At 48.0% G+C, this 27,610-nt stretch overlaps 3 protein-coding genes and 1 pseudogene across 3 annotated transcripts; all 4 read left to right on the top strand.

Annotated features, from left to right (window-relative positions):
- The first annotated feature begins 4,196 nt into the window (after positions 1-4,196).
- LOC136525887 (uncharacterized) lies at positions 4,197-4,568 on the top strand. Its single transcript, XM_066518725.1, has one exon. The coding sequence runs from the start codon at positions 4,197-4,199 to the stop codon at positions 4,566-4,568; it is 372 nt and encodes a 123-aa protein (XP_066374822.1).
- Positions 4,569-7,705: 3,137 nt separating this feature from the next.
- LOC136525366 (xyloglucan O-acetyltransferase 1-like) lies at positions 7,706-9,215 on the top strand. Its single transcript, XM_066518370.1, has 2 exons — positions 7,706-7,944; positions 8,019-9,215. The coding sequence occupies exons 1-2, from the start codon at positions 7,706-7,708 to the stop codon at positions 9,136-9,138; spliced, it is 1,359 nt and encodes a 452-aa protein (XP_066374467.1). The 3' UTR covers positions 9,139-9,215.
- An 8,361-nt stretch (positions 9,216-17,576) lies between these two features.
- Positions 17,577-19,123, top strand: LOC136527006 (xyloglucan O-acetyltransferase 1-like; annotated as a pseudogene).
- Positions 19,124-20,595: 1,472 nt separating this feature from the next.
- On the top strand, positions 20,596-22,128 carry LOC136525886 (xyloglucan O-acetyltransferase 2-like). The gene is made up of 2 exons (XM_066518724.1): positions 20,596-20,807; positions 20,881-22,128. The coding sequence occupies exons 1-2, from the start codon at positions 20,596-20,598 to the stop codon at positions 21,992-21,994; spliced, it is 1,326 nt and encodes a 441-aa protein (XP_066374821.1). The 3' UTR covers positions 21,995-22,128.
- The last annotated feature ends 5,482 nt before the right edge of the window (positions 22,129-27,610 follow it).

The following is a 27,610-nucleotide window of genomic DNA, read 5'->3' as shown; positions in this document are numbered from 1 at the left end:
TATGAGTCTCCAGTCGCCACCTATATTTAAGAAAAAGCAAGATTACTTGTCAAAAAGTCAATTGCATGAACAAATGGCCATGAATGGAGACAATGATTCACTTTAATACCTGTCTACCAATGCAGTTATGGCCGCTGAGTTGAACTTGGGCAGCCCACGACGAACCTGAAAAGAGATGACATCCAGACTAGCTCTTTGCAGGAAAGGAGTGTACCTGTCGTCGTACCGCATGTCCAAGAACCCACTGTGGGTTCTAGGAAGAAGGTGCGAAAGGTCCTGCATCGAATAAAACATAGTCTTCTGTTATTTCATGAACACATGTACGAATAAAACTTATAGATTATTACCTGCCCCAGCGCTATGAGACGTCCTCGGTGGGTCGCCTCGTACGTCTGGTCGAGCAGGTGGAATTGCTCCATCCTACAAAACAGTGAATGAATTAGAATTCCAATATACAATTTTATACATGAACTTAGAAATGTATAAGTAATTGACACAAATACAATCATAAATTGAGACATGCATAATTAAATATATGAATACGACAAATATAAAATAATAATATAAACCAATAGTCCTACCTCACTAATCTGCCAACGGCAACTTCGTGAGTTGTGGCCAAGTCTACCGCACTTGCCGCACTCGTACTGCTCTGGATCAGTAACAAATGGAGTTCCTCTCCCACGCCTAGTTCTTCCGGGTATCTGATCCATAACCATCCTGTGCTTCGTCCTCTGCCTTGATCCACGCTTGTTCCAACGGTAAGCTGGATCCGCAATGTACTTCGGCCCATCATATGGAGGCCACTCTCTAGGGTCCTAGAAAGGCACGAAGCGGGGGCTCCATGTGTTCACAAGCATGTCGACACTGAACTTGTGCGGTATCCTCCTCTCGATATTATAGTTGTGATGCCTAGCTGCTGCCACCAAATGAGAACATACAAAGTGGTACTGCCTTGGTTTACCACAAGTGCACTTGAAATCTTGGAGGACAACCACATGTATCCTCGACTCTCGGACCTCATCGTCGGACATTGTACCGCCCCTATGCTCGACCTGATAAGTCCCTGTGGTGTGGTCAAAGCATGCAACCTCATGTGTGCCAGCCCTTTCTCTTGCCTTCTCTAGGTGTGCCTTTGGTTTCAGAGCCCATATCTCTCCATCACTCCGCAACTGCAATGCATGGGCGTGTCTATCGTTGAACCAGGCAACAAGCTTATAGAAGGTGAATTGAATGATTGCATTCACGGGCATACCACGTATCCCCAATAGCAACTTATTAAATGACTCTGCCATGTTGCTGCACTGAAACTCGTACCTCCATCCACCGGCGTCGTGAGCTCTCATCTATTTCTCCAAATCCCTCGTCAAACATGTGAGCCATTGTCTACCTTCTGCATTTGATGCGGTTCTGACTTGCTCCAACTTTTCCTTAAAGTACTTGTCCTCAAGTTGTCGAGCAGCCTCCTGAAATAGATCAAAGTTACCCTTGACACCATCCTTCCGGAGTAGATTCTCGGCAAGGTGCCGAGTACACCAACGATGGTGCAACGGTGCATATCCCTCTATCTACTCTCGCACGGCATTAAGTATGCCCTGATGCCTATCAGATATGACGCCAACCTCCCTGCTAGGCCCAATCACGTGTATCTGGACTAGCCTTAAGAACCATCCCCAACTGTCATTGTTCTCCTTCTCAACCAAGGCAAATGCCAAGGGAACCAACTTGTTCGCGTCATAGGATATGGCTATAAGAAGTGTGCCCTGGTATTTGCCAATCAAGAACGTACTATCAATGGAGAAGACAGGACGATAGTGCCTAAAGGCCTCGATACACTGAGGGAAGCACCAGAAGGCACGGAAGAATATCTGCCTCCCATCCTTTCATGCATTAGGTTTTGGGATGTACTCATAATGCATGGCTGGATTCACCGCTTTGATTGCATTGAAAAGAACTGGCAGCTGCTCATACCCATCCTCCCAGTCCCCATATATCATCTTCCACGCTCGCTGCTTAGCCCTCCATGCTTTACCATAAGTTATTACATATCCTCCATACAACGCTTCAACGGTACGGATAATTGTCCTCACCTTCATGTTGGGTTCTTCCTACAAAATTCCCATCAACCGCTTGGCAATGAGGGTAGATGTCAACTGCCGATGCCTCAGTGTCAGCTCATGGTCAGCACAATTGTGTGGCCTGACAACTTTTGTGATCTTCTATTTTCCAGTTACCTGTTGCTTTCTTGCACAAACCCTCCATGGGCAGCGTTCCTTGTCACACACAACTGTGTAACGACGCTCCGCATATGAATGCAATACCTTGTAAGGCCTCTTTCGTATCACTGCAAAAGCCTGCAACCACCTCTTCAGAGCAGGGAGGTCATTGAACACCCTCCCATTCTCAATTACCATGTTAGGACCAGCCTCAGGAGCTTCTAGGAGCTCATCATCACGTCCTTCTGCAAACGCTTGATCGGAATGAGCAAGATCGCTGAACTCGTGAACTCTAGGATCACGGCGGCTAGGAAAGATACGCCTCATCATCTCAATATCACTCTCCGTCAGCTCTCCAATAGGGCGATCATCATCAGAATCAAGAGCCCTAGCCATCTCATATGGCTCCGAATCATGCATAATTTCAACACTATTTGACCCACGAAATCCATCTCCAAAGTGCACTTGCGCAGCAACAGGGGCACATCCACATTCTCAGGAATGTCTCCTGCAACATCATTACAGAAATGAGGAAAGAATGAAAGAAATAGATGTAAGGAATGGGGTAAGCTCCCTAAAACCATGCGGTTAAGAGACTTACTCGGATGATTCTGTGTCAAAGGGATCTCATAAGGAGGATCTACCACGGAAAAATAAGTCTGGCAAGCATCTCCAAATACCGCATTGGGGGCAGATTGAGCATCGGGAACCGTAGGTGCAATCTGCACATGCAGGTAAGGTTCCGGAACGGGAGGGTCGATGTATGCCTGATGATCCATTGCTGGGGTAAACCCATGAGGGATGGGATCAACTAACACCCGACGCACAACCACGCCCAAACATTGCAGCTGGCTCTTCATAGCCGATCTTACATAGTTGTCCCACTGATCCGCACAACCAATTGAGATCATTCGCCTGAAGATGTTTGGAGGACAACCTAGGTGCAGTACACCATCAACTGCAATGCCATCATCTCCAAGGCAATGCAGCTCCTCCCGAGCCCTTGCAACCATGTCACTAAATGAAGGTCTATCATTGAATAGCACATGCACGCTTTGCATGTCAAGAAACTCAATATATCCATAGCGATCGCTTTCAACGGTGCCTCCATGATATATGGTCACTAGGTTGTCCATCTAATTCAAACACGTAACGAAACACATGTCATTTAGTCCAAATTAGACGATAGATAGTACTTTCTAACTACAAACTAAGTAATCAAGATAATAACTACGTACATATTTACATTGTACTCACTAAATAGCTAGATCATATTTACATAACTAAAAATGTAACTACATATCTAAGTACCTATCTAACTATGGGCTTGTTTGGCACGGCTCCTCCCGAGGGGCTCCTCCGGAGGAGCCGGAGCCGTTTTAAAGGAGCCACAAATTGTGGCTCCTCCAAAATGGCTCCGGCTCCTCTGTTTTTTACTGAAAAACGGCTCCTCCAAAAAAATGTTTGGCAGGGCTCCTCTGGAAGAGCCGGAGCCGGAGCCGGAGAGGAGCCCTGCCAAACAAGCCCTATATCTCTGTGCCTATGTGTCTATATTTCTATCTATCTACATATATATCTCACTAGATCACTAACTAAATCAACTACCTCAGTCATCAAATTAACTAATAAATAATAGATGGCAACTAAGTAGGTACATTGCATATTCATAATTTTTACCTTTCCGGACCGGTGGAGGATGGGCGTGGGTGAGGCCGAAGTTCCGGGCCAGCGGCCAACGACAGCGGTGGAGCGCGGCGGGCGCGGGATGCCCGGGGCACACCGGCTCGACGGGCGCGGGAGGCACGCCGACGGTGGAGGGCGGCAAGGCAGGGCGAGGCCGGCGGTGGAGGGCGGCAAGGCGAGCCGTGACCGAGGCCGACGGTGGAGGGCAAGGCGAGGACCGCGGTGGAGGCGGCGCGGCGGCCAACCACGTGCAACAGCGCGGTGCGGGGCGCGGCGCGGCGAGGGATGTGGCGCGGCATGGGGCGTCCAGCAAGCCGCGGCGAGGGGCGCGGCGCGTGGTGGGGGGCGGCCTCGGGGTGCGCGCAGGGGCACGGTGGCGGCCGCGGGCGCGGGAGCTGGCGCGGCCTCGGGCGGTGCGGGAGCGGGTGCGGGCGCGCTGGCGTGGAGCGGGCAAGGGCGGCGGCGGCGGCGCTGCTCGGTCGGCTAGGGAGAGAGGGAGAAGAAGAAAGGAAAGTCGCGGGCCCGGCAGATATTTCCGGGCTCGGCGCCAGAGTGACTGGCGCCGAGCTCGACGCCAAGATCTACGGCGCCGAGCTCGGCGCCAGTCACTCTGGCGCCGAGCCCCCTGGCAGGTCACGAACCGTGCCCAGGAGTTCGGCGCCAGAGTGACTGGCGCCGAGCTCGGCGCCATTCATGCTGGCGCCGAGCTTAGGGTCCATTTCCGGAATTCTTTCCGCCAGGGGTCTATTTGTGAAAAACTTTAAAAAAAAGACCAAATTATAAAAAAAAAATCGAACGCATTGCGCGCGTCTGCTGTCCTGACGATGTGGCCCACGACCACGAGCAATGGAACGCGCTATTCTGATGGAACCAGCCGAACGGGGTCCAGCTGGGCCTGAGCCTGCTCTTCAATTGGAATGTAGGCCGAGAGCCCGCGAACCTTTTTCATGCACGCTTTTTCCCCAGCTTTTCACGAATAACGAATTCACAATACTGGCTTGTACAGATGAATTATGAAATTATATAAGTGGTCAAGTCACACAGAAACTTATATCAATTCCCAGCTATATAATTTTAGCATCCGGTTGTTATAGCAGGTTCACAAAAGCGGGACCAAGGTCTTTGTCTAAAATATAAGGTTCACAAAAAGCAAATTGAGAAAAATATTTATAGAGTATGATAAATATATTTATAGAAAAATATTTATGGAGTATGATAAATATATACATCAAGTGTATGATAAATATTTTTGCACCTAGGTCATAAAAATGGGTGAAATAATAATATTTTATGCTATGCAATTGAAATTTTATAGAGTATTATAATTTTTTTCACTGTGTGTGTGGGGAGGGGGGGGGGGGGCGCATGCCCCCCTGGTGACTCGAGATAATTTAGACTAAATTTTTAGCTAGCTAGTGATTAGCTGTGGTATCCAAAACATGCCCATATTCTGTATTGCTTCGGTGCAATGCAACTTAGATTTGCAGCAACCCATCGTAAAGAGGTGGATAAATCATAACCGACAAAAAGGTTGTGTCCTCCGGTAATGGCGTAAACTGCTCCCATTTGCTAGTTAAGATTGGTGAAGTTAATTGTCCCTTCGTTAACATTCAAATTGATCACCCTAGAGTCTTCCAATTTGAGGACGCCTGAGGATGTTGCATTTGTGCAGAGGAGGTGAAATTGTTTCCTATCGAAGCAACCCTCTTCTAAGCTGAATGGGAATGGGACATTGATGTTTCCACACTGACGGGTACAACCAACTCTTGTTTGATTTGGACTGTACTCTAGTTTCAGTAACAAAAATGTGTTAGCATGCATTCAGGTTCCAAATGACAGTGTACATATATATCAACCTATTAATTTCTTATGCAACGTTTATTCATAGAGAATAAGGGGGATTTGCACAATGATGTTTTCACACTGACAAGTAAAGCATCCAAGCCAATTTGTATACTTCATAATGGCATATGTAAGTAATTTATAAATAATAGAGGTGGGTAATTTAGATACAAAATTAGGTAGTTATTTTGAATTATCTTTTCATAATGGAAGATGTAGTTGTCTCGCAAAAAAATGGAAGATGTAGCTAATTTAGATGCAAATTTTAGGAGTAATTTGAATTTCTTTCATAGTGATAGATGTGATTAATGTATAGACAAATTTAGGGGTCAATTTAAATTATCTCTCAATATAAATAAAATTTATAAAGTTATACTAGTACAAGTTTTTGGTTTGGGGCAGGCCCCCCTTGGCTCCGCCATACAATTCCTCTACAAAGTCAGTGCTGATGGCAATATATAGGAGTTGTCAATAGTTATTTTATTTACACTACAACAAACCTGTTAATATATGACGGTTACGTTCTGTCACAGATCGCTAAAAGACCATCACCGAAGCATCTGTGAATCCGTCACGGATTAAAGGATTTCTTGTAGTGTTAAGTGTGCACAAAATTACAATATCATACTACTAGTTAAACCATCCATTTCTAGAGGCCCTTAGAGTTGGAGCAAGCCAGTCTCTGGAAAATCGATTTTAGCTAACTTTTGAGTATTATAAATTGCATGCATCTACGAGTAAACCCAAAATATGGATACTCTATTTCTGCTTCAACATGTGTCCACTTATCCTTACTCTCGTGCAAGTATCTGCATATAGTATCCTCGCAAAAAAAGTATATGCATATAGTAGACCTAGGCCCTGTTTGAATTTATTATCTGTTAATAGTTAGCTGGCTAATAGCTCATATCTAATATTATTTGGCTAACTATTAGCTACCTATTAGCTGGAGGATATTTGGATTCACATGTAATGAAAAATGTTACTAAGATAATTATTACCTGCTATTATCTAAATTGGTCCAACTAGTGGGATAGTTATTATCTAAAGATTCAACTAACAATTAGCTATTTAATTAGCTACACCTATTTGGATCTAAAAGAAAACAACTATTAGCAGATACTTCATCCGTTCCAAATGATAAGTCGCTTTGATTTTTTTGGTACATCCCTTTTACTATGCATTTAAATATAATAATATGTCTAGATACATAGCAAAATAGATGAACTAAAAAGGTCAAAGCGACTTATAATTTAGAACGGATGGAGTATCTATTATCTATAGGGATCAAACAGGTGCCAGTGACCTACAAATAATCCTCGGCAGGAATGAGGTCAAATCTCTTTGGAACATCATACTAGAAATGCTACCTCTGTCCATAAAAGAATGCAACTATAGGTTACGTGCCACTTTGAGTGCTTCACGTTTGACCAAGTTTCTAGTAAATTATATTTACATTTATGGCTCCAAATTAATTTGTTATGAAAAATACATTTCATAATTAATCTAATGATATTCATTTTATATTATAAATATTTATTCCTTTTTATCACTAAAACATGATATTGTTTTAGAATTTTATTCTTTTGGGGACGGAGGGAGGAGTACCATTCAGTTTTGCAGCCATCTCGAGCTATCCCGTGATTCTACCCAATTACAGTTTACAGTCATCCCGAGCTTCACATATACAGTATAGATTCGCGAATCCTAACCAGCTACAGACTGTTTAGAATTTCGAAGAAAAATGAGAGGGAGAGAAGAAAAGAGAGATCGTATACACAGGCTCTCACCGACAGACACTTGATTATTTAACTTGGGCCGAGACACACTTAGGTTCCAGATACGTAACGAAGGCGCTGTAAATTGATCCTACCGATGTCACGCATAGCTATATGTACACACATCGATCGAACTGGCCGGCGGTGAGCTTAGCACACTAGAGCTAGCTAGCTAGGTTGCTCGAGATGGGAGGAGCGCACGAGCCGCTGCATCCCCACAAGCAGATGAAGACATCATCGTCTTCTTCCAAAGGCGGCAACCATGGGTATTTCGTGCCCAGACCCGTCTGCGCTTGGCTTGTCTGCGGCTTCGTCGCCTTGGTTCTCCTCCACGTCCTGTGCTGCACTCCCCCCGGCGCCCAAGAAGCCGTCTTGTCTCCGCTGCTCCAGTACGTCGACGACACCTACAACTTCGTCTCATCCGGGTACGTAAAAACTGCATTCGCTCCAGGTCGCTTCACTTTTTGTACTATTTGTTACTAATCGTTGCATAATGCAGGCCGGAGAGCTGCAACTACACGGAGGGGAGGTGGGTGTATGCGCCGGGGCACGCGCGGCGGTACAACGGCACGGAGTGCCACGTGAAGGACAGCCACAACTGCATCCGCAACGGGCGCCCGGACACGGGGTACCTGGACTGGCGGTGGCAGCCGGCGGGGTGCCGGCTGCCGTCGTTCAGCGCCCGTGCCTTCCTCTCGGCGGTGCGGGGCAAGCACGTGGCCTTCGTGGGCGACTCCATGTCGCGGAACCAGGCGCAGTCCCTGGTCTGCCTCCTGGTGGGCGCCGGCGTCCCGCACCGCGTCGTGTACCGGGACGCGGACCCGCACAAGTTCAACCTGTGGCGGTACGCGTTCCCGACGCACGACGTGACGGTGTCCTTCTACTGGGCGCCCTTCATCGCCAGGGCCACGGGCAAGGCGCTGAACGACAGCCTGCCGCAGAACATGAACCACGTGCACCTCGACGCGCTGGACGACCGGTGGGCGGCCGACGCCGACGGCATGGACGTCGTGGTGCTCTCCATCGCGCACTGGCCGCTGAACGGCGCCATCTACTACAACGGCAGCGCGCGGATCGGGCACCACGGCCACCAGGAGCTCAGTCCGGAGGAGGACATCGGCTACGCCTGGCCGATGAAGGTGGCGTACCGGATGGCGCTGGACCGGCTGATGACGAGCTCCGGCGGGTCCGGCGGCAGCAGCCGGGCCCGGGCGCCACGGACCGCGGTGATCGCCACCTTCTCGCCGGGCCACTTCGAAGGCAACACGCTCACCACGATGTGCCCGAGGAAGGAGCCGTACAAGGAGGGGGAGAAGGAGCCGCGCCACCTCGACATGGAGCTGGTCGGCCTCGTCTACGACGAGGTCGAGGCGGCGAGGGCGAGGAATGGTGGTGGTGGTGAAGCAGGCGGCGGCGGCGCGAGGGTGGAGGTGCTGGACGTGACGAAGCTGGCGGTCATGCGGCCGGACGGCCACCCCGGGCTTTACATGCACCGCGACCCGTTCGCGCACGGCGGCCCGCAGCCGTGGATGTCGTCCGACTGCGTCCACTTCTGCCTGCCCGGCCCCGTCGACACCTTCAACGAGATACTGCAGCAGACCCTGAGGACGAAGCGGTGAAATCATGGCAGATTCAGATCGCGGACACTACTAGATGTGTAGATCATGCATCTTCTTTTGTTGATACATGCATGCTGCAGCCTGCAGACTACTCTGTTGCACCTTTTTGTTTCCCTACTTGTGCGATGCGTACGTTGGACATGGAAACAAACACTCGAAGTGACTACGTACGCTAAATTTTACCAGTACAGAAGATGGTAATCAACAGTATCATACTGGCGCCTACTCGTATCTCGAAGCAATAACTTGCTTAATTGACAGTTGAGTCTGACTGCCAGCAATAGTTGACATGGATCGTAAATTAATCAGCGGGACGATTATCATAGACATCTACTCCGTATCTCTCATGTTTGAGATTCTTGTGGTGAGGTAGCTGGACGAATATGGATAGATCTTACTACCTCCATTATGATTATAGAGTCCACTCACGTAGATCTCCATGCGTCTCGTCCCTCGTTGAGCATTTAATTTGGTCATAGATTTGAGGTAAAATAAGCACTTCTCCACTGAACTGAACCGCTCAATGTGCCATTTGACCTTGGGGGAATTTTAAAAAGTGAAAATTCTCCAGAACTTTCTTAGGTAACATGACAGTTAACCGGTGATTTTTATCAAGCCCACGATCTTGTTACTCTAGTGTCAAACCAAGGAGGAAAATAGTGCAGGCCCAGATGCTCAGTCCGCTAAGCAATACACAACCGACTTCAGTGGCAATCTTGTTACTGTAGTACTTGCTTCAATGGTGATGTCTTATCAATCTTAATGAAGTCAAACACTCTGCCTCGTGTTTCGTGGGGTTGGGGTTGTTTTCTATGGCAATAACTTAGTGGAAAATGCTTTGAGTAGATCAAGTATACAACATTGCATATAAGGCCCGGTTTGAATCATACCAGCTAATTGTGTTGCTAAGAGAAATTAGCTAATAGTAAATTGTTAGCTGGGTGATAGATACTGATGTTAGTTTACTTAGGGGCTGCTTATTGGTTTATGGCCATCGCCTACCACAACAGTTGTGGCGTTGCCGAGGGCAAGGCGAAGGAAATGGCCGCCACAGGTGTGGTGAGAATCAACACTGAAAAAACTTGTGACTGTCACAGTCTATACGCAAACCAAACATCAACCAACCTTGTATGGCAGCCACATGTGTGGCGTGGGAAATGGCGGCAGGAAATCAAACAACCCCTTATTAGCTATGGATCTAAACAAGACCTCACCTAATTTTTAGCAGCTAATTGTTAGTTTCATGGGATCCAAACAGGTATTAATTCGGTTAATGCATTCTGAATCTTGATTAACAATACCTCAGTCCCAAAAAAAAACAATTCTAAATATAATCAAAGTCGAATTATCTTAATTTTAACTAAATATATAGGAAATAATATCAATATGTATGACTCCAAATGGATATACTATTGAAAATATATTTCACTATGATTGTAATTGTACAATTTAGTATGCATTAGTATCGTCTTTTTATATAAATTTGGTCAAAATATAGGTTGTTTGACGTATCACTATTTTCAAATTGCTTTCTTTGTAAAGATATTTTTTAGAGGTTGGGAGGGAAGACGGAGGATCGAATGAAGGGCAGCAGCCCCGTTGTCGACAGCAGGGCCGAGCTTCGTTATGGCCAAGTGGGCCATCGCCAGCCCTGCCAATTTGATTTTTTGCGCTATTTAAACAGTAAACTTAATACTGTTCATTGTTGTTTAATTCACATATCTCTGAACTGCCCTCTCCCTCCCCCGTATTTCTATGGTCAAGCTCTGGCACTAGTCGATAGTGATAAGGACGGTGAAAGAAATAAAGAAAGCAGTGGGGCGTGGCTAGTAGTGAAGGATGGTCGGCAGGGGGCGAAGCCTAATGATGAAGACAAAATTGGGCTCCGGTAATGTTTGATGGCTTTTAATGTTAGAGAGTTAAAGAAGATGAACATGAGTCGAAGGCAGTGCAAGAGAGGTTGAAGAGATAGCTGAATGGATTTTACCCTGGTGTCGACAAAAGATGCTCGACAGTCCACCGAGGGGTATCCCGCGATGGTAGATTTGTCGGTGGGGGTGCGCGTAATCAGGAACCGGATGGTGACATAAGGCGCAGAGACAGCGATTTAGATAGGTTCGGGCCATCTGATCGACGTAATACCCTACGTCCTGTGTCTTTGGTGTATTGTATTGAGTATGAGATGTATCGATCTGTCCACTAGGGGAACCCTGCCTCTCCTTATATACTCTGGAGGGGTAGGGTTACAAGGAAAGTATCCTATGTGGTACTATACAATAACTTGCAGTGCACGCCTTGATCTTGTGGGCTGGGCCACCTTTGATGGTGCGGCCCATGTCTTGTCTTGTGGATACCGGGGGCCATACCCCCACAGCTAGTCCCCGAGCCTGATAGTAGGTGACGTAGTCACGTGGTGCTAGGGTCAGAAAGTAGAAGACCAGCCGAGCAGGCAGGCAGTCCCCGGGCGTAGCCTCGAGATAAGAAAAGCGCACATTCACCATAAGGTGAGGTGTGCCCACTTAGTCCCCGAGCCTACTGAAAGATGAAGAATGAATCTTGCAGCAGGGTCAAAGAAAAAGAAGTCTGAAAGCTTTACCGACATCATCAGACATGCGCGCATCAAGACCCCAGACGTGCTGCCCAAGATCAGCACCCTGATCCAAACAGCATGGAGCAGCTTGATAGCACACTGATGAGACATAGCAAGATCCGACCACCAAGGGCGATGTCCGAGCGCCGAGGAGTCCCCGGCGTAGCTGGCGATGTCCGAGCGCCGAGGAGTCCCCAGCGCAGCTGGCGACGTCCGAGCACCGAGGAGTCTCCGACGTAGCTGACGATGTCCGAGCACCGAGAAGTTCCCAGCGTAGCTGGCGATGTCCGAGCACCGAGGAGTCCCCGGCGTAGCTGGCGATGTTCGAGCACCGAGGAGTCCCCGGTGTAGCTGGCGATATCCGAGCACCGAGGAGTCCTCAGCGTAGCTGGTGATGTCCGAGTAGTCCCCGGCGTAGCTGGCGATGTTCGAGCACCGAGGAGTCCTCGGCGTAGCTGAAAGCTCTAGTTTGGTTTTGGTGAATTGATGAAACCATAAGTGCTAACCTAGTTTATCAAGTGATCATGAGATAGGTAGCACATTCCAAGTGGTGAAGCAAATGAAGATCATGACATGACGATGGTGATGCCATGGTGATGATCAAGTGTTTGGACTTGAAAAGAAGAAAGAGAAAAACAAAAGGCTCAAGGCAAAGGTATAAATAGTAGGAGCTATTTTGTTTTGGTGATCAAGATACTTAGAGAGTGTGATCACATTTAGGTTCGATAGCCGTACTATTAAGAGGGGTGAAACTCGTATCGGAATGCGGTTATCAAAGTACCACTATATGCTCTAACTCATTGCATATGCATTTAGGATCTAGTGGAGTGCTAACACCCTTGAAAATATTTGTGAAAATATGCTAACACATGTGCACAAGGTGATACACTTGGTGGTTGGCACATTTGAGCAAGGGTTAGGAACTTCACCAGCGGAGTGTCCACCCGTAGAGTGCGGACAGTCCGACGGTGCCACCGGCACCCTAGACAGAAAAGACGGAGGTCACTGTAAGTGACTAGACGCTGGTCTCAGTTGGACCGGCGCGTTCGGTCAGTGGTAGCAGAGGGCGTGCAGCGTCGGTCTCTGACCGAACACTAGGTCACAAACTGACCGGACGCTGGAAGGATGTGTCTGGTCCTGCTGACGTGGCAACACACAGTGTTGAGGGTGACTGACCGGACGCTGGCTATGTCCGATCAAGCATGACCGGATGCGTCTGGTCGTGAAAAGTCATCTTTGGATGCTTACTGGAAACGACCGAACGCTGGGGTTCAGCGTCCAGTCACTTTGAACTGCTGCGTCCGGTCGTCACTTGATCGTTGAGATCGGGCGATCAACATTTGAAGAAAGGGGACACGTGGCACGCATCGCGTGACCGGACGCTGAGGTCCAGCGTCCGGTCAATATGACCGGAGCGTCCGGTCACCCCATGTTGTGCCCAGTGAAGGGGTACAACGACTCTATTTCGTGGGGGCTTCTATTTAAGCCCCATGGCCGGCTCAAGCTCACTCTCTTGGTCATTTGTATTGACATAGCAACCTTGTGAGCTTAGCCAAAGCCCTCCCACCCATCTCCATCATTGATTCATCATCTTTGTGAGATTGGGAGAGAATCTAAGTGCATTGCTTGAGTGTTTGCATCTAGAGGCACTTGGTGTTCGTGTTTCGCTGCGGGGTTCGCTTGTTACTCTTGGTGGTTGCCGTCACCTAGACGGCTTGGAGCAGCGAGGATCGTCAAGCGGAGGGTGGTGATTGTCTCTGGCTCCAATCATGGTGATTGTGAGGGGTTCTTGACATTTCCCCGGCGGAGAGCCAAAAGATACTCTAGTGAATTGCTCATGACTTGTGTGATCCTCATCTTATGTTGGTTGTGCGGCACCCTATTGAGGGTTTGGTGTGTGATGCCAATTAGCGCGTGAACCTCTAAGTGAGTGAATCGCCACAACGAGGACTAGCTTGCCGGCAAGTAAGTGAACCTCGGTAAAAAATCATTGTGTCATCATTTGATTCCGATGCGATTGGTCTTCATTGTTATTCATTCTTGTGATTGATTGGCTCCTTCCTCGACACGGCGGTATAACTTTCTTGCTCACTCTCTTTATTTTACCGCAAACTAGTTGTCAAGCTCTTTAGTGTAGCTAGTTGTGAGAGCTTGTTAGTTTGGTTAGTGTGGCTCTTTAGTTAGCTTTTGAGAGCATACTAACTTAGTGTAGTGTCATAGCTATTGTGTGGATAGAAACTATATAAACTAGAATTGTGGTAGCTGGCTTGCTTTTTAGTAGGCTAGCGCAACACTTGCTTCGCCTCAAAATTATCTAACCGGTTTGTTAAGTGTTGTTGTAGAAATTTTTAAAAGGCTATTCACCCCCTCTAGCCATTAGGACCTTTCAGTACCTAGCGATGTCCGAACACCGAGGAGTCCCCGGCATAGCTGGCGATGTCCGAGCACCGAGAAGTCCCCGACGTAGCCGGCGATGTCCGAGCACTGGTGTAGCTAGCGACGTCCGTGCGGTGAAGTGTGCTCACTTAGTCCTCGATCTAGAAGAATCCAAGCGCCGAGGAGTAACCGGCGTAGCTGGCGATGAAGCACGAGCGACGAACAGTCTGGTCAAGTGGTCGGCGATGAAGTAAGCATTGAGTAGAAGCGACCAACGAACAGTCCGATCAACTGGTCGGCGACGGAGTCCATGAACCAAGCGGTCCGACCAGTTGATCGGTGGAGAAGTCCGAGCACCAGGTGGTCCGATCACCTGGACGATGATTCTGCAATACAAACATGTAAAACGGGTAGTACATGATGTAAAAATATATGAACTCCGGAGAAAAATCAGCAATGGTGATGAAATAGCGTATGCAGCTTGGAGATCAGTTGGTGCAAAGATGTATTTATATTTAATATAAACCGCTCGACCAGTTAATGTGTAGCTGAGTCTCCAGCCCTAGCTAGCCCATAGTCCATAACGTCGAGCGCGGAGCCCGTGCATGTGTAGGAGGAACATGCGTCACCAAGGAGCCGCTGTCGACCACCCATAACGCAAAGGGCAGACACTCGTGCACATGTAGGGAGGAGCCGGAGACAGGGCCGTCTCTGGGGACATCCGAGCGTCAACATGACTTTTCGGGGGTTCAAAAAATCGTTTGGAGAGCAAATATGGAGAAAACAGCTCGGAGAAACATTATGGCGATATATGTAAATTGGAGAATATTTAGAAGAATATTAAAGCGTGACTTACCTTTAGACAGAAAGTCTAGTTGGCGACGTATGGCGTTATCTGGTCGGCATTGACGGCGAGCACCTGGCAGGCGGTGAGTTGTTGGTGAAGATGACCTCGAAGGAGGTTCCGAGATCGGATCTGCTGTCGCGGGGGCTGGTGTAGCCAGCGATGAATCATCGTCGTGGACCGACATGGATCTCCACGAGAACGCGTTGTTGATTTGAGGTCCATCTGGCTCTCCATGGGATCAAGCGCACACCCCTACCTGGCGCGCCAACTGTCGACAAAAGATGCTCAACAGTCCACTGAGGGATATCCCGCGATGATAGATTTGTCGGTGGGGGTGCGCGTAATCAGAAACCGGATGGTGACACAAGGCGTAGAGACAACGATTTAGATAGGTTCGGGTCGTCTAATCGACGTAATACCCTATGTCCTATGTCTTTGGTGTATTGTATTGAGTATGAGATGTATCGATCTGTCCACTAGGGGACCCCTGCCTCTCCTTATATACTCTGGAGGGGTAGGGTTACAAGGAAAGTATCCTATTTGGTACTATACAATAGCTTGCGGTGCACGCCGAGCAGCGCCGTACATGCCTTGATCTTGTGGGCTGGGCCACCTCTGATGGTGCGGCCCATGTCTTGTCTTGTGGATACCGGGGGCCATACCCCCACACTTGGTGACCCAACTAGCTAAATGAAAAATGTGGCTTGATAGCGCTAGCGAGGCCCAGTATATTAGCTGAAAATGACCCCCTTGTTTTGCAGGTACGCTCCGCTACTGATGGCCGGTGAGGGATCCTAATATGGGCCTATTTGGTCGGGCTCCTCCGACTATGGCTCCGGAGGAGCCTTACCAAATGTTTTATAGGAGGAACCGTTCTTAGTGAAAAAACATAGGAACCGAAGCTGTTTTGGAGGAGCCCCTCCGCTAAACAACTCATAATAGGGAAAGAAAGTATATCTCTGTGTAGACATAGATCCTAGGGCTGGCGATGTACGATTTCCATGCATCGGTGGTATCCAACGTCCTTTTGGAATTCTATGCCAAGTAAGCTTCACAAGGACTTGGAATTGCTTGTGTGCCTCAGCCTCATTTTGTCAGCGCAGCCGACCATGCCGTGATTTTTTTACGGTAGTGCTAATGTCTGGATGTCCGGGCACCCATGCCTACTGCACCCCGTTCCCTACCATGACGCTTGCAGACCCCTTCGCCCCGTGCCCATCCCACTCCGGATGCAGCGTCCGTTCGGATGGAGCTCCCATGCTTGCACCTGACACCCGCAACTCCCTCGGCCCATGCACAACCTGCTCAAGTCAAGCTCGAACTGCCACGATAAGATAGAGGGAAGGGAAGGGAGGAGAGGGAGAAGAAAGGTGAGGGCGAGGTGCGCCGCGCGAGGAAGGTGCGAAGTTAGAGCTGAAGCCCTACGGCAGGTCGCTCTCCGCCAGCCACTGGCGCCATGCAGCATCCGATCTACTTTTGAAATATCTAGATGAAACATATGCGACATACGTTTGAAGACAAATAAAACACTTGAAACATGCATGTTAGCCATTACAACATGTGCAACACCAGATCAACTTTTGAAACATCTAGATGAAAGATTTAAAACAAAACGTCTGAAACACATGAAACATAGGCTTGCAACATGTGTATATTGCCTTTGCAACATATGCAACATCCCAGATCGACTTTTGCAAGATTCAGATGAAACACTTGAAACATAAGTCTGAAACGATTGAAACATTTGAAACATGGCGTCGCCGGTGGCCAAGGTCTACCTGATGGGGGACTGCGGTAGCCAGCAAGCTCGGATCCATAGGGAACGTCGAGAGCAAACGGCCCAGCGTGCGCAGGCCTCCTCTTCCTATCGTGGTGTCTTCGGCCGGTCACGGAACACGAAGTCTGGACCGGCGGCGACCTCCTCCTGGTGGTGCCGTGGTAATGGTGGTGCGGTGCGGCCGGCGATGGGGTGCGGCGTGGCAGGGGAAAGGGCACGGCGTGCGCGGGGATAGGCACGCGGTGGGGAATGGGGTGCGACGGGATGGAGTGTGGCAGGCGGATGAGTGGCCACGCGCCCACGCTGAGACGAGCGGATAAGCACAGTGGAGATTTTTTTTTTTTGAGAGAGAGTGTATGAGTGGAGGAGCCGCGTCCGGAAGGAATGGGCGGCCATGGCCGAGCATTATCATTTTTGTAATCTATGAAATCTCACTTCCGGTCGTAAAAGAAGTAAAATGTGTAACTTAGCTGTACTCGTGGCTTGAGGGCCGTGTGTACACAATGCCTGCTGGCACAACGAAAAAGTTTAGGGAAGTCCTTGAGAGTTGCGTGTTGGATCTAGCTTTCACAAAAGGAGCTGTTTATCAAGATGTGTTTACGGGATTCGAACCACACCGACGAACCGCCACTTGTACTTATTTAATTTGAGCCAACAGGCCAACACTTAGCCGATGATCCTATATGATGTATACTACTACTCGTAGTACACAAGGTCTCCAATCTCTTCCCAAGGTTAATGCATTCATCCCTATACACATTGAACTTGTCAATACAATTCCTTGCCAAGTTTCAGCAGCCATTGCCACAGTTCAATGAGCTTGGCGCACTAGCTAGATGCCAAGAGAGATGGGAGCGTACCAGTACCAGCCTCTGGACCCCCACAGCCATAAGCCGCCGCCGTCGTCGAGCAAAAACCCTGGCTGTTTCCTGTCCAAACCCGTCTGCGCTTGGCTCGCCTGCGGCTTCCTCTCGTTGGCTCTCCTCCACCTCCTCTGCTGCAGCCCCGCCGGCAATCAGCGAGCGGCGTTCGTCTCGCCTCTGCTCAACTACATCAACAACACATACTCCTTCGTCTCATCTGTGCCTGAAGGAGCAAAGAGCTGCAACTACTCGGGGGGGCAATGGGTGTGGGCGCCGGGCCACGCGCGCCGGTACAACGCCACCCAGTGCGACGTGAAGGAGAGCCACGACTGCATACGCAACGGGCGGCCAGACACGGGGTACCTCGTCGTGCGCGCTGCCGGCGTTCGACGCCGGGGCGTTCCTCTCGGCGACGCGCGGCAAGCACGTGGCCTTCATCGGCGACTCCATGGCGCGGAACCAGGCGCAGTCCCTCGTCTGCCTCCTCAGTGCCGCGTTCCCGAGCCCTGCTCCTGTACCGGGACGAGGGCCAGGGCAAGCAGAAACACAACTTCTGGCAGTACGCGTTCCCGCGAGGTTTTCATTTCCGGAAATTAAAATTTATCAGATAAAGAGAATAAATAGGATATATATCAAAATTATCGGATCAAATTCAAATAAAAATTAATTTAAATTTAAGTAAATTTAAATAAATTTAAATAAAATTTATACGAAAAATATAGATATTTTTTTATCGGCACCTACGGATAAAAATGATATATCGGGAGATTTCAGCCGATAAAGAGGAAACCATCACGACGTGAGGGTGTCCTTCTACTGGAACCCGTTCCTCGTCAGGGCCACGGGCAAGGCCGAGGACGAGAGCGTCCCCTACAACCACGTGCACCTCGACCAGCCCGGCGACCGGTGGGGCGCCGACGCCGACACGATCGACGTCGCCGTGCTCGCCGCCGGCCACTGGCTGCTGAACGGCGCCATCTACTACAACGGCAGCGAGGTGATAGGCGCGCACAACGCCCCCCGCGGAGATGAATTACACCGGCATTGGCTACGCGTGGCCGCTCAGGATGGTGTACCGGACGGCCGTGGAGCGGCTGAGCTCCGCCGCCTGGGACGACGGCCGCCGTCCCCGGACCTTGGTGCTAGCCACGTTCTCGCCGGCGTACTTCAACGGCAGACCCACCGACAGCCCCACGGCGTGCACGAAGATGGAGCCGTACAAGGAAGGGGAGAAGGAGGTGGATTGGATCTGCAAGGAGGTCAGGGACATCGTGTACGGTGAAGCTGAGGACGCCAAGGCGAGGGCGAGGAGCGCGGCGGCTGCGGGCGGCGCGACGACAAGGATCGAGGTGCTGGACGTGACGAAGCTGGCGACGATGCGGCCAGACGGGCACCCCGGCGTGTACATGAACCGCGACCCGTTCAAGCACGGCGTGCCGGATAAGATTTACTCCGACTGCCTCCATTTCTGCCTGCCCGGACCTGTCGACACCTTCAACGAGATATTGCTGCAGATCCTGAGGAGGCGGTGAAAACGAAGACCTCCGTTATTCTGGCACGCTTATTCGTCCTCTCAGTGGAAGATCGCAAAGATGAGGGGTTCTGGAGATTTACTTTTCCGATCGCCGAAAAGCTACAACGGGCGGCGCAACAGCGAAAAGAGGCAAAAAGCTAGCTCGAATAGATGTGTTTCGGCATCGAATAGATGTGTTTCGGCATTAGCCGATCGACTGTTTATATACGGCTGTCTAACACGATCTCATGTCGCGGTCACAATCTAAACCGTCTATAACTCCTATTCACAAACTTCAAGCATTTACTCAAGTAGAGTTGTCTATTATAGCAAGTATAATAAGAGCAATCTCAATAATAGAACCAAGTGCTTAGGTGATATAAGTCAAGTTATTAATTTTTATTCATGTCTCACATTCTCTTTCGTATTTTTTCTCATATTCACTTGTTATCTAAACCGACCACTGCATAGGCTTCTATGATCATTTTGTCGCTTGCATGAGAAGTGAGCTCCTCCACATTAGAAAAAATGCTGACTAGCTGGGTTATATGATTATTATTGTACTATGACCTAAGTGAATTATATGAGGTGCCACATCATACTCAACACACATCTCTTGGAGTACTTTTATTGGGATAAGAGAATGGAGAGAAGAGAAACAGGCTGTATACTATAACCAGCAACTAGTTGATGCGCATGCCCCAAGAAACTTTGTGAGAGAATATGATGTAGACCAAGTATTAATGATGTAGCATATTAATTCAATAGCCAACTATTATATGATAGGTTATTTAATGGGTTGTAGATGATAGAACAATAGCATAACTGTACCACTAGCCGTTGGCTAAATTATTAACCATACTCTTAGGTTGTATTTGATCCAGTTTCTGAAAAGTGTTTCTGTTGCCGAAAAGCAGAACGTCAGCCAAACTAGTGGAACCTCAAGCTACATTCCAGAAGCAACAACTTTCGCGTAATACAACCTGCTTTTGGCATTTGGCTTTTTCCAAATGGATAGAAATATAGATGTTTCATAGTTTAAAGGAGATAGAGGGAGGAGGTAGGTTTCATACTATCTCAACCAAACAATTTATTTTTTTCACAGCAAATAACTCACAACAATTTTTCTACGGTTCACGGTTTATAGATAAACCAAAAAAACCCTGAGTTTAGAGACGACTACAAGGCTCCATCCAACCTAGACCACTTATTAAAGCTAGTTACTGATCAGTATACTACTTATTTAATCTGAAGAAGGCCATACAACTCCACACCGTCACACCGACAGACCATGCGCTTACTTAATTTGTTTAATTTGCTTAGGTCGTCTACTAGACAATTCTTAATGGTACATTGAAGTTCAGAACTATTGTTTCCAAGGTTAAATCTTCTATATATGTACATGGAACGATGCAATGGAACCCGCTAATAAGCAGCCACCACCTTGCTGGTGCTAGTTAGCTTAGCGCAGTGGCTAGTTCCTAGTGAGAGATGGGAGCGTACCTGCAGCCACTGGATCACAAGGCGTCGAGCAAAAATCCTGGTTGTTTCCTGTCCAAAGCTACCTGCGCTTGGCTCGCCTGTGGTTTCCTCTCCTTGGCTCTCCTCCACCTCCTCTGCTGCTCCCCCGCCGGCACTCAACGAGCAGCGCTCTCTCCTCTGCTCCAGTACATCAACAACACCTACTCCTTCGTCTCAACAGTGTAAGTGATCTTAACGTACGCTTAGATCTTCACATTCATGATGGTTATATGTTGCTCGATCTGTCACTTGCAGTCCAGGTCCTCCATCAGCAGAAGAGACTGAGAGGAGCTGCAACTACGCGGTGGGGAACTGGGTGTGGGCGCCGGGCCACGCGCGGCGGTACAACGCAACCGAGTGCAACGCCAAGGAGAGCCACGACTGCATCCGCAACGGGCGGCCCGACACGGGGTACCTGGACTGGCGGTGGCAGCCGGCCGGCGGGTGCCCGCTGCCGGCGTTCGACGCCGCGGCGTTCCTGTCGGCGGTGCGCGGCAAGCACGTGGCGTTCGTGGGCGACTCCATGGCGCGGAACCAGGCGCAGTCCCTCATCTGCCTCCTCAGCGCCGCGTTCCCGTACCGCCTCCTGTACCGGGACACCGGCCCGGGCCCGCGCAAGCACAACTTCTGGCGGTACGCGTTCCCGGACTACGACGTGAGGGTGTCCTTCTACTGGTACCCGTTCCTCGTCAGGGCCACGGGCAAGGCCGAGGACGAGCGCGTCCCCTACAACCACGTGCACCTCGACCAGCCCGGCGACCGGTGGGCGGCCGACGCCGACATCATCGACGTGGCGGTGCTCGGCGCCGCGCACTGGCTGCTGAACGGGGCCATCTACTACAACGGCAGCGTGGTGATAGGCGCCCACAACGCGCCCGCGGAGATGAATTACACTGGCATCGGCTACGCGTGGCCGCTGCGCGTGGCGTACCGGGCGGCGGTGGAGCGGCTGATGAGCACCGCCGGCGGGCGGCCACGGACCGTGGTGCTGGCTACGTTCTCGCCGTCCCACTTCGAGGGCAAGTCGACCAACGACCCCACGGCGTGCGCCAAGACGGAGCCGTACAAGGAGGGGGAGAGCGACATGGAGTGGCTGTACAGGGAGGTGCGGGACGTCGTCTACGACGAGGCGAACGCCGCCAGGGCTAGGAGCGGCAACGACAGCGCCACGAGGATCGAGGTGCTGGACGTGTCGAAGCTGGCGTCCATGCGGCCGGACGGCCACCCGGGCCTGTACATGCACGACCACCCGTTCGCCAACGGTAAGACGACGGAGGGGATGTATTCCGACTGCCTCCATTTCTGCCTGCCCGGCCCGGTCGACACCTTCAACGAGATATTGCTGCAGATCCTGAGGAAGAGGCGGTGAAACTACCATGGATCGGTTCTTGCGGCAAGTTTATTTTGATCGTGGGGCAGCAAGTTTTGGTCGGATTGTTCATTCAAATTCTTGTGTTATGTATACTTGTACTTGAAAGGGAACTCTCGAAGCGATTAAACCGAATTTTTGTATTACCATACGAGGTGATTCAGTGACTATCATCTTTGCACGTATATATAAGATCTAATTTGGAGCAGCTTGCTCGAGATTGACTGCGATCGGTTGACCTTGATCATTAACTTTAGTGATTCCGAGACTGACAAGTTGAGATTCTTGCAACACTTGCTGCACGGACCGGGATCTCAGTGTCCGGACGTCGCCCACGCCGGCGACCGCTTCCCACGCGCATCCCACGTGTAACGTCCGATTTACTTTTGAAACATCCAGATACAACAGTTGCAACATACAAAAGAAGACATATGAAATACTTGAAACAAGCGTCTGAAACACTTGCGAAAACGCCTGAAAACACTTGAAACAATTGCAAACATATGGAACATCCAGATGAAACACTCGCAACAGATGTATGAAATGCCTGAAATACCTCAAACATATGCTTGCAACATGTATGTTATATGCAACGTCCAGATCTACTTTTGCATCACCCAGATGAAAAACACTTGTAACATACGTCTGATACAGATGAAACATTTGAAACATACACTTGGAATATACATTCATAGCCATTGCAACATATGCAACATCCTGATCTACTTTTGCAACACCGATACGAAACACATGCAACATACCTCTAAAACTGTAATTTTCTTACTTGTTCTCCTCTTCTTTATCTTTTTTTTTTGTTTCTAAAATTCTGTACTAGACTACTCTTTACCTTTTGTTTAATAAAATTTCTGTAGGGGCTTTGGCCTCTCTAATTTCATAAAAAATATATATCTTTGAAACATATAAAACATATGTTTGCAACATGCGCTTTTAGCGCAACATCTTCTTGCTGCTTGGGAATGGAGGCTTGCCGGCTTGTAGAGTTCACTGGTGTAGAGCTCGCCGGTGGCATGAGGCAACCGGCCAATGGGGCACGATAGCTGTCGAGCACGGCAGTCAAAGCGGAGGCGCCCTCTACTTCTTTAAGCCTGGCGACGGAGCTTCGCGTCGTCGGTAGACCGGCCAAGGGACACCGCAGCCTTGGAGTGGACCAGGCAGGGGGCAGCTGCGGACCGCCCAGGGGGGCGCGATGGGGCGGCGGCCAGAGCGGAGCCACCCTCCGTTTCTTCGAGCCCGGCGATGGAGCTTCACGTCCGGAGCGTGGTCATGGTGGAGTACGATTGTGGCGCTGTGGTGGAGAGCCTTCTAGAAAATGCAGATAGCAGGATAAGATTAGAGAGGCAAGTGGACAGAAGAATACGACGACTGTTGAGCCGTTGGGCTGGGGCGGCGGCCCACGAACGAGACCGTTTGGACAATTGGACGGCTGACGAGAGCATTTCCGTTTCTATATGATTGAGACAATAAGGGACTGAAAATGCACCCAAATGCAGTGCAAAAATGATACACTACGCACCGAACGTTTTTCTATATTCTAATATATTTATTAAAAGATATATTCTACTATTAATATAATAATATTTCTATTAAGCATCATAAATGTTAGTTATTTTTATATATCCGGTCAAACTCATAAAAAGCTTTAACTTTAAAAAAAAAGATGTATAACTATTTTGTGATGGAGAGAGTACATGAACTGGGACCGTTCCGTTCGCGCATGCCGTGCAGGAGAAGATGTTCTCCAACCACCTCCACTTCCGCCCGATCGGACGGGTCTACACGCTCAACGAGTTCTTACGGCAAACTAAATCTCTAGAAGTCTTTCTTAAACCCACTTTTTAAATTATTATTTGAAGAGTTATTTGAATAAAAATTACTCTCATACCTTTTTAACATCTAACAATTTTTTATATATATTTGGTACGCACTCTAGAGAGTTAATCCCGCCTCTATCTTTAAGTAGCGAGAAATCCAAAATAAAAAATGACAATAAAAAAAGTTGTTAAAGGATATCTTTTTACGAAAATCTCCTATAAAAAAAGATACATAGAGCCTCTCGAAGTTGCTCTAATCTCCCTAAACAAAACACCCAGCTCACTCTAAAGTTTAGCTAAGGTTGCGAAAGGAGGAAAGTCTTACCTCGTGCGGCCGCGGGGGGCCAAAGAAAGCAACTTCCATCAAATATACTGTCTTCTTTCGATAGACACAGCTAACTTTGTTTTAACTATTATTATTATTATATATACGATACGTCCTCTCTAGTGGCACAATCTTGTTTACACGTATCTCAGAGTAACTTGCGCGAGGTTGATTACAACAATTTGGAGACTGACTTCTTGAGATTCTTGGAAGACTTGAATATAATTAGCTGGACGAGTCGGTCGAGGGATCATGGATCTCAGTTTCTCTGAATACATATTCTTTGCGCGCATAGATCTCCATGCATCACATCGTTCAACTAGCATTTAATTTGGTTATAGATTCGAGTGAAATAAGGACGCTCTAGTCTTCTAGGCTCTTCTGATCTCTGCACGCCGATGATTCGTTTATTTAGCTTCGTTTGACTCCTCTGCACGATGCCATTTTGCTTCTGACATATGTGGTTGAACTCTCACAATGCTTTGGTTTGCTTTTGTAGTTTTGTGGCATTACGGTTGGTTTTATTTATCTTTACTAGTTTACTACTCTAAGGTTCTATTTTGTAAAGCTTCTACCGGCTCCTGTTCTTGCCTCTTCTTGCACTGTAGTTTTACTATAACAAAAAGCTAAAGATTCATTTTATCTTTTTTCTTTAAAATGAACTAGGAACATGTAAAACCAGGTTTTTTTTGGCTTCATCAACACCGAATTATCCATTCAGTATGGTAACTAGTACTCCCTTCATCTAAAAAAAAATCATCTTAGATGCCCTCCAAGCGCTAAGTTCTCGTCGTCTGCGGTGCCGTTGTTGCACCCCACCTTGTTCACTCGACCTCTTCACCGTGTCTCGGGCCTTGCTGGCCAAGAAACGGATTTGTCGGGTTGACAGTTGGACATGGGCCCTGCCCGCCTTATATAGTCCGGGGAGCAGGGTTACAAGTCGGTTAGATCTGAGAGATAACCGGAAAGTAATAACTAATTACAGAAATCTTGAGAGATACCGGGGAGCAGGGTTACAAGTCGCTATGCCTAGCAAAGTAGCAATAGAGAATTGTCAGCCTGGTGACCCTAGCGTCACCTTGTGCTAGCCAAATCCTCAATGGTGACTGTAAATGTTCATCATGATCATTGCAAGGGTAATCTTTCTTCCTGGGTCATTATGATCATGACAAATTTTATATACAATGCTCTCTGTAACAAACCATTATTGGTCATGGTCAATCTTTAATTTCTCATCATTAATTAATCTTAGTTCGTTTCATATGACACTACACTTGAAACTAAGGTCAACATATGACTCATGGGTACAAGCACAACCAAAATTGGCAGTGGCATCACGGACGTTTTTGACTTCTTTTCTATTCTCGAGAAAACAAAAAAAAAGGCAATTCAAACAAAAATTTCTCTAAAGGCCTGTAACACCACTTGAGAATTAGCTTCAAGCCCAACTCACATTGGCAAAGCATGCAACCAAATGCTTTCAAACTTTCGAAACTAAAACTGTAGATCTAGTTCCCCAAAAAAACTAATTAATCAAATTTAAGCCAAATAAGTAAATAGACAAAGTATATGCCCCCCCCCCCCCCCCCACCCCCCCCCCCCCCCCCACCACACACACACACAAATGATGTTTAGTCTTCTCGTTCACTTTTCTTATTCTCTCTGGGTCTCTGTCACGGATCTCATACAATCTGCGTCAGAGTTGCAGTCATTGCCAAAGCGGGAAGGGAATAGGCGCCTTCTACAGATCCAACCAAAGCGTCCCTGTCCCATTCACAAAGAATCCATACGAGTCGGCCGGCCCAACACAAGCGTATAGGCCCATTTTGGGTGTTGCTTGTCGGTCCAACACAAGCAAACAGACCTATTGGGGGCGTGATATGTACAGGCTGGGGACACTGGTTATGGCACCGACCACACATCCCTGTTGCGTGCACTTTGTTTTGATCCGCCCCACTAATCACACACTATTCTTTTTGCTTTGTCCGATCTAGCAGTGCAACAGAGCGAGGAGATTAAAAACACAATAAAACAAGATTTGTTTGCGACGGTTGTTTGGAAACTTTAAAAAGTTGTGGTTACGATCAACGATCCAAATTAAATTTCGATTATACCATCATATTTCTTATAATAAATCTTTTAAAACAAGACCCTATATAGATATATTTAGATAAACTTTATTCAAGAACCGTTTTTCTTTTGTTAAACAGGGTAATATTCTAGTTCATGAAATAATGTTCTATTTTTACAAGAAAAATGTTCTAGGTTTAGAAGAATAAAATTCTTGGTTGAGATGAATGGTGAATTGTATTATATAATATTTGTGTCCAGGATTAGAAAAATAAGAACATTTCATGCATAATAAGGATAGTTAAATTATGTGGGTGTTTGGCAGGGCTCCTCGTGAGAGGCTCCTCCGAAGGAGCCAGGGCTATTTTGGAGGAGCCACAATTTGTGGTTTCTCCAAAACGGCTCTGACTCTTTTGTTTTTCACTAAAAAATGGCTCATCCGGTAAAACATTTGGCAGAGCTCCTCCGGAGAAGCTAGAGCTGAAGCCAGTGAGAAGCCCTGCCAAACAGGCCCTATACCATCAAAATCCTATGGATACTAGGAAAACGACTTAAAATCCATCATAAAACATTTTTTAGGTAGTGGGTGGATGTGGGAGGTACGACCCTGGATACCCATGACAGACTACATGGGCTGCGCCCCCAGGGATGGTCCAGCCCACAAGACGAAGCCTTGCGGAGCACGGCGCTGCTCAGCGTGCCCCGCAAGACACTGGGAAGATATCCTGAAGGTACTACGAGATCTGTTAGGATACGTTCGATCCCATGATTCATGTAATCTGTTATTACTTACCGGTTATCTCATAGATCTAACCGACTTGTAACCCTACCCCCCAGACTATATAAGACGGGCAGAGACCCCATCAAAAGACACGCTATCATACGATCGCCAATACAAACTAACAGACCATAGGAGTAGGGTATTACGTCGTGCTGACGGCCCGAATCTGTCTAACTCTTGTGTCTCTGTTGCCTTCTTATTCTTAATTACGTGCACCTCTGCCGATCAATCTACCTTCGTGGGATACCCCTTGGAGGACTGCTGAGCATCTTTTGTCGACAGTAGATAATAAAATACATCCTAGGACATCCACATATAATACACAAACAACTCAAAATACACCATGAAACAGCTCATAGGTACTATAAGAACATTGAAAACAATACCATCTATTGAACATGAATACTTAGGGAAAAATGAAATACATCATAGAACATCTTAAAAATGCTATGCGAACAATCCAGAAACATATCGAGAATACTATATGTACAAAAAGCATCTTATAGGTATAGACATACCGTGTGAACATTCAAAAATATATCATGGAGCATCTAATCACCACTTGTGAACAATCTAAAATATGTGAACAATTAAAAATATAAGATACT

This window comes from Miscanthus floridulus, chromosome 19 (assembly GCF_019320115.1).
Source record: "Miscanthus floridulus cultivar M001 chromosome 19, ASM1932011v1, whole genome shotgun sequence".
Lineage (NCBI taxonomy): Eukaryota > Viridiplantae > Streptophyta > Magnoliopsida > Poales > Poaceae > Miscanthus > Miscanthus floridulus.
This window is presented reverse-complemented; position numbering and strand designations above follow the sequence as displayed.